This window comes from Equus quagga, chromosome 13 (genome assembly GCF_021613505.1).
Source record: "Equus quagga isolate Etosha38 chromosome 13, UCLA_HA_Equagga_1.0, whole genome shotgun sequence".
Taxonomy (NCBI): domain Eukaryota; kingdom Metazoa; phylum Chordata; class Mammalia; order Perissodactyla; family Equidae; genus Equus; species Equus quagga.
The window spans coordinates 72,943,078-72,955,124 of NC_060279.1; the positions used below are offsets into that span (position 1 = coordinate 72,943,078).

Here is a 12,047-nt window from a genome sequence, read left to right on the forward strand (position 1 = left end):
AGAGGGCAGAGGAGCGAGGCAGAGACTGTGATGGGATGGCGTTTACTGAGCGCCAGGCACTGGGGAGCACGAAGGTGAGCACTTAGAGAGACTCCACCGCAGGACCATGCGCGCCCTGCCCATCCTCAGACGACTCTGTGAGGCAGGGGCTCTTACTGTTCCCACTTGGCAGACGGGGAAACAGAGGCACAGAGAGGATGAGTGACTTGTGGAGGTCACACGTTAATAAGGAGAAGTGCTGGGACTCACGGTGAGGTGGCAAGGCCTCTGGCTCCTGAGGCTGTGCCCCGAACCGTCATACTATGTGCCTCTCTGTGTTGCTCCGTTTGACCCTGCCAGCCACCCCCAGCCCAGGTCTTATTTGTAGGGAAATGGAAAGCCACAGGAAAAGCCATTTCACAGTGTCACCCAGGCTCTAACTCTGCTCCCAACCCCACCCAAACCCCCAGATGAAGATGTGGCCTCGCTGAAGCCAAGGCCAGCATGAGGCCCCGGGAAGGGCTGACGTTTGACAGGGTTCCTATTAGGGCACAGATTGTGCATGTGTGTGTGTGTGTGTGTGTGAGGATGTGACTATATGTGAGTGTGTTTGAGAGTGTGTGTGTGACTATAAGTATTTGAGTGTGTATATGTGAGTATGTGTGAGTGTAAGTGTGTGACTGTGTGTGGATGTGTGTCTGAGCGAGTGGGCATGTGCATTTGAGGTGTGTGTGAGTATAAGTGTTTGAGCATGAGTGAGTGTGTGTTTGTGATTTTGTGTGACTGCAACCATGTGTGAGAGTCTGTGTGTCTGTGAGCATGTATGAGTGTGTGGTTGTGTATGAAAATATGAGTGTAAATGTGCATCTGTGTGAGAGTGTGAGTGCCTGTCAGCTAGTGTCTGTGTGAGTGTATGAGTGTATCTGTGTGACTGAATGTGTATGTGGCCGTCTGTGGATGTGTGTGAGTGTGTGGGTGTTAGCGTTCGAGTGTGTCTGTGTGAATGTGTGGCCATGCGTGAGAATGTGACTGTGTGTGTGTTCTTCCTGAGTAGAGGTGCAGGCCCCACATGGCGAAGGACTGTGGAGCAGCAAGCAATGGGCTTTGTGGCTCCGACGTGATGACGTCCCAGGAGGCAGGGCCCTCACACCCCAGCAAGGGGCCGGGGCCACATGAGGCTGTGCTGCATCTGTCCTTGCTCTGGGGGCTGCCTCTCTGTTAACAACATGTTCTTGGCTAAACGAGTTTAAGCCAGACTTGCGAGAGTGGACACGTGATCTTGGCACTTGGCAGCTTCTCTGGGATGAGACCGAGCTCTACCACTGCAGAGGAAGGGAGGCTGTGGAAAGCTGCGTAACTCGCCTAGGTCACAGGCTTGTAGGTGAGAGAGGCAGGCTTCCAACCCAGGCCGCCTCCCTCCAGAGCCTGCGCTTGGCCTGCTATACCATGCTGCCTTCCAGGAGCTCTGGTTTCTGGAACCTTTCCTCCAGCTCCCTAGAAAGGACTTTAACCTCTGTGCCTCAGTTTCCCCATCTGCAAGATGTGGAGAGAGATCCACCTAGAAATGCTGGTGTGAGCTGGGCACGCAGCAGGTGTGAGGTCTGCACCTGGGCTGGGACACCTACGTGGATGCCGTTGGCCTCTGCAGGCTCTTCTGGTCTGTCCCTCAGGGAAGCTTCCAGCACGCTGCCCACAGCCTGGAACAGGTCCCTGGTGGCCGTCTGGCGCCTCTGGTCCTCAGGATGGGCCTTGGCGCTCACTGCCAACAGGGCCTCACTGGCATGCTGCAAGACCCAGCTGGCTTCTCGCTGCGCTCGCCCAAAGAAGGAGAAACAGCATGAGCTCCTGCCTGGGACAGACCATCCCCCACACCATTCAAGGGGCGAGGGCTGCACTGAAGAGCAGCAAGGTGGGGACACACACTAGGGAAGGTCTGGACAGGACCATCACACAAGCTGCTTGTATCACTGACTTGAGACCACATATTTCCCACCCTACAATACACTGAGTTCCTTCAGGAGAGTAGCGTAGTTCATCTCCAAATCTTTCCCAGAGGGCCTTGCACAGTGCCCAGCACATAGTAGGCATTCAGTAAACATGTGACTAGGGGGCAAGGGGAGGGTGGAGGGAGGGATGGATGGATGGATGGATGGGTGAGTGATGGATAGTTGGGTGGATGGATGGATGGGTGGATGAATGGACATAGCACTTATTCCAATTTTGTGATTATATATGTATTTGTGAAATTATTTGTTTAGTGTCAGTCTAGCGGTCTGAAAGTGCCATGAGGGCAGAGGCCATGTCTGTGTGATTTGCTGCTGAATTCTCAACGACTTGCAATACTAGGCATTCAGGAAGCATTTGTTGAATGAATGACTAAATTGATGCATAGATAGATGAATGAAAGAATGGAGAGACAGAAGTATATAGGTACATGCATAGCTGTATGCGCAGAGAATGGATGCATGAGCAAATGGAGAGTATGACATTAACAGCATCAGGGCCCCAGAAATAAAGGCCAACAGTGTTGGCCTCAGGCCAGAGAGTGTGAGGGACACAACCTCCTGATAGAGTGGGCGGGGCAGGGCTAGGATCCCCTCCCCTTTACTGTCCTATGGCTTCTTTTTTAACCCCTTGGCTACCTAATGCTGGGAACATGGTGTTTTAATTTAAATCCTCCAGAGGCAGGCCCTGAGGCAAGGATCTGAAGCCAGTCATTTATTTGGAGATGACCCACGGAAACATGGGCAGCAGAGTCGGGGAGTGAGACAGGGAAGGGCAGGAAGCCCGACCAGTGGGTGGATCAAGCCTTTTACCTGGGGCTCACTCCTTCTTGGGAGTTATCTACCAAGAGGGTGAGGGAGTCGAGGTATCTGTACCCCAGCCCATTAGTCGCTGACCAATGCATCCGTCCCCTGACATGTCCAACCTGCCATGTGAGAGGCAGAGTGGGCTCTGGAGGGGAGGGCAGAGAAGGCCCCAGGCAAAGAAAGGCAGGAGCTGGCAGCTGGACGTCAGGCTGGTATGCACTGAAGTGGGGCCTGGGCAGGTCAGTAGCAGCATCTGGACACACGCTTCACCACCCAAGGATTAGTTAGATTCAGTTACTCCCTTGAGGTGCTCACTGGCTGGTTGGGGAATGAGGTGTGTGAGCACATGGGCCATCACAACCAGGGTGAGACACGACTGCAGAAGGGGCATCTTCCCTCCCTTTATACCACCCACACGGGACCCTTGGAAACAAGATGGTGGAAGTCTTGGAGGCCCTGTCACTGAGGGACCTTTGGCCAGTGCTGGGGTTAGTTGTCAGCCACCCACCATGGAGGTGCATGTCCCAGGGCCTGGCTCAGCAGGTGGGAACTACTCACCTGGGCCAATGGCGTGAGCTCCTCACTGCGGTGGGTCACCTCTTTCAGCACCTCGGCCAGCCCCTGCACCCTCTGCATGTCTCCTAGGGTGGCAGTGACCGCAGACAGCGACCCCAGGATACGCTCTCTGACCTTGGCACAGGGGGAGGAAGATGGAGAGAGGAAATATAATTCCAGTGGCTTGATGAAGCTGTTTCAGAAAGATTTTGGGTCACAGCAAGTGATCAGCCTCATCTGGGGTTTTCCAAAGCCTGTAGATCTCTGTTTGTCTCATAGGATGTGTGGTGGGCAGAATAACAGCCTCCCAAAGGTACTCACATCCGAATCCCCAAAACCTGTCAGGGTGTTACCTCACAGGCACTTTGGCAAAATCACTTTGGAGGTTTGATTAAGTTAAGGATTCCGAGATGGGGAGAGAATCTGGTGGGACCAATGTAATCATAGGGGTTCTCATAAGAGGGAGGCAGGAGGGTCAGAGTCAGAGAAGAAGATGTGATGATGGAGGCAGAGGTGGTGGAGCGGGAGTCAGGGAGGGGAGGGATGGGGAGGATGGGGAGGGAGGAAGGGGAAGGGAGAAGACAGTGGAGGGAGGAGGGAGTGGGGTAGGAATTTGAAGATGCTGGCTTTGAAAATGGAGCCAGGAATGTGCTGGCTTCTAGAAGCTGGAAAAGGCAAGGAATGGATTCTCCCTTAGAGCCTCCAGGCAGTTCACAATCCTGCCAACACGGTGACTTTAGCCCAGTGAGACTCATTGCAAACTTCTGACCTCCAGAACTGTAAGATAATAAATGCGTGTCGTGGGGCTGGACCTGTGGCCAAGTGGTTAAGTTCACGCGCTCCACTTCAGTGGCCCAGGGTTCCACTGATTTGGATCCTGGGCGCAGACCTAGCACCACTTGTCAAGCCATGCTGAGGTGGCATCCCACACGGCACAACCAGAAGGACCTACAACTAGAATATACAACTATGTACTAGGGGGCTTTGGGGAGAAGAAGAAGAAAACAAAAGACCAGTAACATATGTTAGCTCAGGTCCAATCTTAAAAATAGATAAATAGGTGAATGTGTCTTGTTAAGCTGTTAAGTTTGTGGTCATTGGTTATAGCAGCAAGAGGAAACTAATACAGGATGTCTCAAGCTTTCTCCAACACTTCAAATCAAATCTGTAAAATTTGGCATTATTTAAAAACAAAGGATGAATCAGGGTGGCACTTGTGACTAGAAAGGCATGCAATTCAGAAATCTGATTGCTTTGTTGGCCCAGTGTGGATGGGAGAGCTTGTTGCAGGCTTGGGTCCCTGTGTGTGCCTTGGGAGCCATGGGGACGAGGATCCTTCTACCCTTATAAGGGTCCCTAACTCTTGCCTTAAGCCAGACCTTCTGGGGCTTCAGGATAACGTGCTTTCTAAGCCACAAAGCCCTAATGAGGGGCTGGCTATGGGCTGGCTTTGGCAGAGACAGAAAAACTAACAATATTTCAGCCCCGCCCCGCTGAACTTCCTGCATTGGTGGAAATGTTCTATCCCTGTGCTAGCCAATGTGGTAGCCACTCACCAGATGCAACTATTAAGCCCTTGAAATGTGACTAGTACAACTAGAGAACTGAATTTTTAACTTTATTTCATTTTAATTTAAGTGTAAGTAAGCAGACATGGCTCGCAGCAAGCGTTTGGGATGGCACAGGTACAAATGAGCAGTCCTCACCCTCGTGGCCTGCTACTCACAGCTCACTCAGCCTAACCGTCCAGCAGTCTTTCCCGGCTGCAGAGTTTGAGCATGTCTGCCATTAGCTCCGGGTGCATCCGGGCTGTGGCTTGGATGGATGAAAGAACAGACCAGTACACGAGGGGACGCTTGTCAGAATGTTCTAGAAGGAGATAATGGATAATCTCAAGTTTGCCTCTGCAGGTCTTCCCCCTATTCTGCATCATGGTCCTGGAGGCTGCTGGCACGGAGATGTCGCTGGCTTCTCACCCTCCGGCCAATGCATTCACTCAGTGGGAGGTGAGCAGGCAGGAGGAGAGAGAGCTAGAAGTTATCCTCCAGGTGCCCTCCCTGCCAGGCCATTGTGTGTTGACTGCCTCATTCTTCAAAAGCCACCGCTCCTTCCAGGGAGCCCTTTCCACACACAGCTGCTTTCTCCGGATTCTGGCCACTTCAGGCCGTGCCCCTGGAGTTCTGTGCTCTCTCTCATTTGTTTCCTAAACTCTGCCCCACTTTTCTCAACAGAGCCCCCCCCCTTTTTTTTTTTGAGGAAGATTAGCCCTCAGCTAATATCCACTGCCAATCCTCCTCTTTTTGCTGAGGAAGACTGGCCCTGAGCTAACATCCGTGCCCATCTTCCTCTACTTTATATGTGGGACGCCTGCCACAGCATCACAGCATGGCTTGCCAAGTGGTACCATGTCCGCCAGTGAACCACAGGCCGCCAAAGCGGAGCGTGCAAACTTAACCGCTGCGCCAGCGGGCTGGCCCCAGAGCCCTTCTTAAAATCTTCTCAGTTGCCAGTTAGAGTTTGACATGTGTCTCCTGCCAGGACCCCGATGTTTCACAAGGAGACCTTGGGTCAGGCCAGGTAGTCCGTGTGCTCAGGGACCACAGGACATCTAAAGGGAAGTTTGCCATAGGTAATGCTCAGAGGGAGTGCAGCCAAGAATGAGAACCAGGTTGGGGAGGTAGGGGGAAGGCTCATGGGGGAGGGGGCTAATGTGAAGCAAAGGGCTGGAGGTGGACGTGGGAAGAGCCAACCTGGGTTTGAACCCCGTCTTCACCACCTACTAGAAATGTGGGCCCTGGCAACTACTAAGATTCTCTTACCCTGTTTCCTCCTCTGTAATATAGGTGGGGATCTCACCATTTACCTTGTAGGGTTTTAACAGGAATTACACCTCCATGAAGCCCTAATTCAGGGCCTAGCAGCACACAGTAGGTGCTCAATAAATGTTAGCTACTTCTCTGTAAGTAATCACTGTGACAACCACGCCTCTTTGTATTAAGTACTGACCACGTGTCCTGCACCGTGTTACGTCCTTTGATGCAAACCCTCCAGGGGACCAGAGAAGTCTTTCTTCTCTTTTCCATGCCCAGCAGGTGTGTGTGATGCTGTGTGTGTGTGTGTTCACACCCACATATATTCACGGAGCATGCACTGGGAGTGGAAGTAATCACATGTTCTGTAGCAGTTGTTTATGATATTAGGTTGTAACACGTGAAATGGCCATTTTGTGGATGAAAACAGGTTGAACGTTGAACCAATTTCGTATGGTTTGACCCATAGTTACAGTGGATGTAATTCTTATTTAACTCTCACCACAACCTTATGAGGAAAATACTGTTATTATCCCCACTTTCCAGATGGGGAAACTGAGGCTTAGAGAGGTTCAGTCCCCTGCCTTGTGTCAATACAGATGGTAAGTGACAGAGCTGGAACATCTAAAGTCCAACCCCAGCCCATTTACCATATGACGGAGGCCAGGTCACTTTTTCCTCTGGCCTCGGTTTCCTCATGTTTAGTGGGAAGGACTGGAGCGATATTCTAAATTCTCTCCCACCCTAGAAGCCGGTGACTGCATGGGGCTGGGCAGAGAAGGCAGGGTTTCTTCATTTTATGTCACTCACCGAATGGACCAGAAGAGGGAGGTGATGTCAACAGCTTGGGAAATACCAAACGCTTCTCCACAGATTCATGAACGCCACTCCCCACCCCAAACGGCTGCATACAGACCCCGGGAGGCCCCAGCAGAAGGGATAAAAGGGGCCCGTCTCGAGCACCTTCTGTCTGATGTCCATCCTCAGCGGTTGCCCGGAGCCCTGCCCCTGGCGTGCCTGGTCCAGCATGGATGACACGGACTTGGCCAGCTGGAAGAGCCGCTCAGGGCCCCGCTCGCCTTGCAGAGCAGCGGTGATGTTCTCTGACACCGCGGCCTGGAATGCCACATCCTCAGCACAGGTGTCTCCAAGTCCCACCTAACAGGGAAACGAGAAACATGCTCGGTGCAGGGAAGACCTCAACTCACGGGTTCTTGTTCAAGAACCTGGAGCCTAAAGTCGTGGGTCTTCACGTGGCAAATCAGAGCAGGGCTGCAAGGCCTTGCACCTGGCATGGGGGCTCTCCTGAGGCTTGAGGGCAGCTGGCCCCACTTGCACCAGGCAGCTGATGGCCACCAGAAAAAAGCGTTGGACAAGTCACTGCCCCACCTGTCACTGCCCTCCTCATCGCGCTCTCAATCCCTTCCCACTCCACCTGGTTTCTGATCCTTGACATTTACTTGGGTTTTTTTCCAGCCTCTGCCTTGCGGCCCTGTTGGCTGATCTTGGTCCACCTTCCTCCGGACTCTGAAGGCACTGGTCTAACTCATTCCTGGGTCCTTCTGCTCCAGCTCCCTTCAGGCTTCCCCCGAAGTCCCCAGGATCCTACCCCTATTCTGGCCACTAAGACGTAGGATCTATAAGGTAGAGACTGTGTCTGTTTTGTCCATGGCTGTGTCCCCAGGGCCTGGCACCTAGTAGTGCTCTGTAAATGTTTGTTGAAGGAATGGATGAATCCATGGCTCATCTGGTCGTGCCCACGGCTCCTTTCAACTCAGCCACCCTCTTGGTGAGGTTCAGACAGGTCAACAAGTTTTCTCAGTGAAGCAACAATGGCCACTACCACCCACCTTAACCGCTGCATGGGTCTGCTGTCTGTGTCCCGCGGGATTGGAGACAGAAATGACCACTGTCAGCACGAAGTCATTGTTTTCTTTTCCAAGTGGCAGATAAACTGACGGGAGGGCAGGCTCAGGGCCACAGTGGAGACAGGAACCTGGTAAATGGAAACTGAACAGCTTGGTGGGGGGCATCTCCAGACCCCGGGGAGACTGGAAACCCACCAAGGTAGAGGTTGATGACAAGGACACAAAAGCCGCACACAGCTCATGAAGGCACAGCAGACACTCGGGGGTCTCCATTCTCTCAGGGAGAAGACAGCTACGTACACGGATCCTCTCTCGGTAATTGCATGCTGCTGTGACCTTGGAATAATTTCACTAAAATCCATGAAAAATTTCAGAGCAAATCTCCCACTGACAGGCTTTAAAAACAATCTCAAGGTGGTAAACCAAATTACAAAGAGAAGGAGGAGATCATAAAAATGAGCTCAAACATTCGAGCTCACTCAAAAGTCACTTCCTGTAGAAGGCCTTCCCTGACTGCTCAAACAGCACCCGTATGTGTCTGTTTACCAGCTGTCTCCATCACTACCTATAAATGCAGTGAGGGCAGGGACTTCCTCTATGTTATTCACGACTGCACATCTAGCACCTAGAACAGAGCCTGACAGTCGATACGTACTTGCTGTAAGAAGGAGGGAAGGAAGGAAGGCAGGCAGGCAGGAAGGAAGGCAGGCAGGAAGGAAGGAAGGCAGGAAGGAAGGCAGGAAGGAAGGGAGGCAGGAAGGAAGGAAGGCGGGAAGGGAGGAATCATTTGTATCCTGAAAGGGGACCCACCTCTCATTGGAATCACTGTTCACTGCAGTGTGCAGACAAGCATGAAATTACTGAATTGCAATTGACGACTCATTTTTCTGTGACCACACTTCCCTGCCCCCTTGCTCACCTGTGTGTGGTAGAGGCAGGCACTACAGGGGAATAACCAGTCGGAACTGGGGCAGCTAGCCTGGCCTCTCCATTTGGGGAGATGCAGGATTGAAATGAAATCTCCCTGCCTTCCCTGAATTATTTCCCTCCAGGCTTGGACTCAGTCACAGCCCTGCCTTCCACGTCTTTTTGACGGGACACCCCATAAAAACCACACTCCTTTGGGTCCAGGATAGCTTACGTGTTCCTTTCCCAAGTCAAGGTGTCCAGTTTATGACACTATGGTGTTTAATGCTGGATGTTGGGGAGCACCCCAGCAACGCGCCTGGTGCCTAGGTTTGGAGAAAAGTTCCAATCTGACGACAGCATTTCAGAGCACATGTGAGCATCATGAAATGCCAAAGCCCATCGGAAAGAGACAAGGACTCAGAGGAGCGCTCCAAGGACCAGCCACCCCAAATTGGGAGAACAGCTGCCATGCAGGCTGCTCACCCCGTCTCTCTTGGTGATGCCCTACTGCTGTCCTGGGGTGTGGATTGTGGGGCCAGGACACTGTACAGGGCACTGGGAATAGGGAGGACAGGGTCTGCGTGTTTTGTCCCTTGTAAACCTTTGCAAAAATATCTCCTTTCTGCTCAGCACATTCGGTGACATCACCCCATCCCTGATGCCTCCCGCAAAGCGGGGCCAGTAAAATCGTTGACGATTCTGTGAACCAGATCTTCTCTGTTCTGAACAGCTTCAGACTTCCAGGAGTCATGGTTGCTCCAAATGAGTCCTGGGGGGTGGTGCCCTGGTGGCGGCCCCAAGTGGTCCTACTTCTAGATATCCTCATCTATTTAACCCGCTCCACGCCCCTCATGCCAGGACAGAGGTCATTTCGGCCTCCATCGTTGTGGAGGAGACCCTGGTGGGACCCACTTCCCATCTCTCTGAGGTGTGTGGCTGGGTTAGCATGCCTGGGCTTGGGGGTTAAGGTTTAGAGGAGGCTTCATCCTGCAAACCTCTCTCACACATGGAACACATTCTTTGCGGCTCCCAGAGAAAGACAGGCCCCTGTTCTGGGAGGGGATGTGCCCAGGAGTTGAGAGGAGAGCATGGTCCCGGGCTGGTACCTGATTCCAGACAGAAGCAGTACTCCAGGGAGCCCAGGGCGGCGGAGGTGTCACAGAAGATGGCGAAGCTCGTCAGAACAGTGCCCTCCTCCGGGGCAATGGCGCAGGTGGGCACCTCAGGGGGAGGCAGAGAGCTAACCACGTAAGTGTCCTCCCCATAGGCGTCCCCGGTCACTGCTAGGGAGTGAAGACAGAGGGTGCTTAGGGGGCTCTGGGGGTCACACAAACTCCACCAGGCTTCAGGATCACCCAGGGAGCTCGTTGAAAGATACGCAGATTCCCAGGCCCCCCTGGACCCAGAGCCTCAGACCTCTCTGGAGATTCTGGGGCAGGACCCAGAAACCTACATTTCTAACAACTCCCCCAGTGCAGGGCCTCCCAGGGTCTCACTCTGAGACATTGGGCAGAGACAGAGAAACGGAATCAGACAGACCTGACCTTAAATTCAGTTCTGCCATTTACTAGTCATGTGACCTTGGACTTGACCTTTCTGAGAGTCAGCTCCTCATCTGCAAAACGGGGCTAATAATAACGGCTTCCTCCCACGACTTTGGTGAGGAGGGAGTATACTGGGAAACAACGGCTCGCTCGAGATTAGCCGGGTAGGAAGGGCCACAGCCAGGATCCGGAAACAGGCTGATCCCACCTCACGTCCACACTCTTCCCAGACCCCCACAGCAGCACATAGCGCCCCCAGTTAACCCACACCAACACCCCACACCACCTGATATAAGCACTTGGTTTTCCGAAAAGAGTGCATGCCTAGAAAAACTGGGCATAGAGAGAATTTTAATCAATTCAAACTAATTCCTTGGCCTAGACTTAATTCAGAAGGTTTGGGGAGAACCCAGGAGTGTGCATTTTAAACAAGAAGCCCAGGTTATCCTGGGTGCATGATCTGTGGGCCACTTCGAGAAATACTGAATCAAAGGAATTCATCCAAAAGAGAATCGTCACCCCCATTGTTTATCTTTTTGAGAGTCTGCATTTCCCTCTGCGCTGGGCTTGTTTTACGGGAGATGCGCTGCCTCGTCCGGGCAGGACACCCAGGCTGCACAACCCCAGAATAATCTGCTCTGTACCACTGGGGTTGTCCCATCCACCCTGCATAATACAATCTGGAGGCGGGCGTTCTCATTGCGCCCAGCTTACATGTGAGGAAACTGAAGCACAGAGAGGTTAGATCTCTTTGCCTAAAGTCTCCAGCTGGAAAGTGGTGGTGGTGGGCTTCATACCAGAGCCTGTGTACAGCCCCGACCCAACACTGATGTCCCGTGTTTCAGGGCTTCTGGGTTTGTCTTGGTTTACTCTCTGTGGCAGACAGAATCTGGGACAAGAGACTGAAGGGAGGCCTTCCTACCTGTGACTCGGATTCGGACGGTCGGGCCCCAGGTCTGCAGGAAGGAGCTATTCAGCAGCAGCGTGGAGGTGTCGCTCTGAAGGAGAGTTAAAGAACGCGGCCAAAATCCTTCAAGTCTGCAGGCTGCCGGTAGGGGCTCAGCCTGAAAAAGAGCACAGCCCAGAGCCCTGAGGCTGCAGCCGGGCTGCTGGACCTCAGCAGGGCATGGCTCCTGAGCCTCCGGATTTGCCTCTGATGGGTGGACAGCAGCACCACCTGCTTCCCCAAGGTCAGCCCAGACATCCACTCTCCAGCCTTGTTAGGATGCTTGTCCAAGCTCAGGTTCCCTAGGAGCAGAGCCTGAGAGGATTCCTGTGCTGGTCTTTTACTGAGGGAGGGCTCTCAAGGGCACCAGCAGGGGAAGGAGGGAAACAGAATGGGGCAGAGAATGAAACTGGGCAGAGAAGTGGTTCCAGGAGGCGACCAGCCTCAGCCTGATCCCACGGGAGCTCTGGAGCTTGAGCTGCACCACAGAAGCCGTCTCCCTCAGAGGCAAGAGGGCTAGGCTCTTAGCCCCCATGTCCATCAGTTATTGGCCAGCGGCCACTCCACAGCAGCCAGGGTGGGAGCATCAGCCTGGGAAGAGGGACTGGGCTGGGGCACCAATGGCA

At 53.1% G+C, this 12,047-nt stretch overlaps 1 protein-coding gene across 1 annotated transcript in view; it reads right to left on the reverse strand.

The window, feature by feature from the left end:
• Nucleotides 1–12,047, reverse strand: part of LOC124250049 (polycystic kidney disease protein 1-like 2) — a 96,943-nt gene that overhangs the window by 47,676 nt on the left and 37,220 nt on the right. Inside the window, exons 13-18 of the mRNA XM_046681765.1 lie at nt 11,398–11,539; nt 10,038–10,214; nt 8,005–8,150; nt 7,118–7,312; nt 3,348–3,479; nt 1,605–1,787 (exon numbers count right to left, since the gene is read on the reverse strand). Coding sequence (XP_046537721.1) covers nt 1,605–1,787; nt 3,348–3,479; nt 7,118–7,312; nt 8,005–8,150; nt 10,038–10,214; nt 11,398–11,539 — 975 coding nt within the window. The remainder of the gene's footprint in view (nt 1–1,604; nt 1,788–3,347; nt 3,480–7,117; nt 7,313–8,004; nt 8,151–10,037; nt 10,215–11,397; nt 11,540–12,047) is intronic.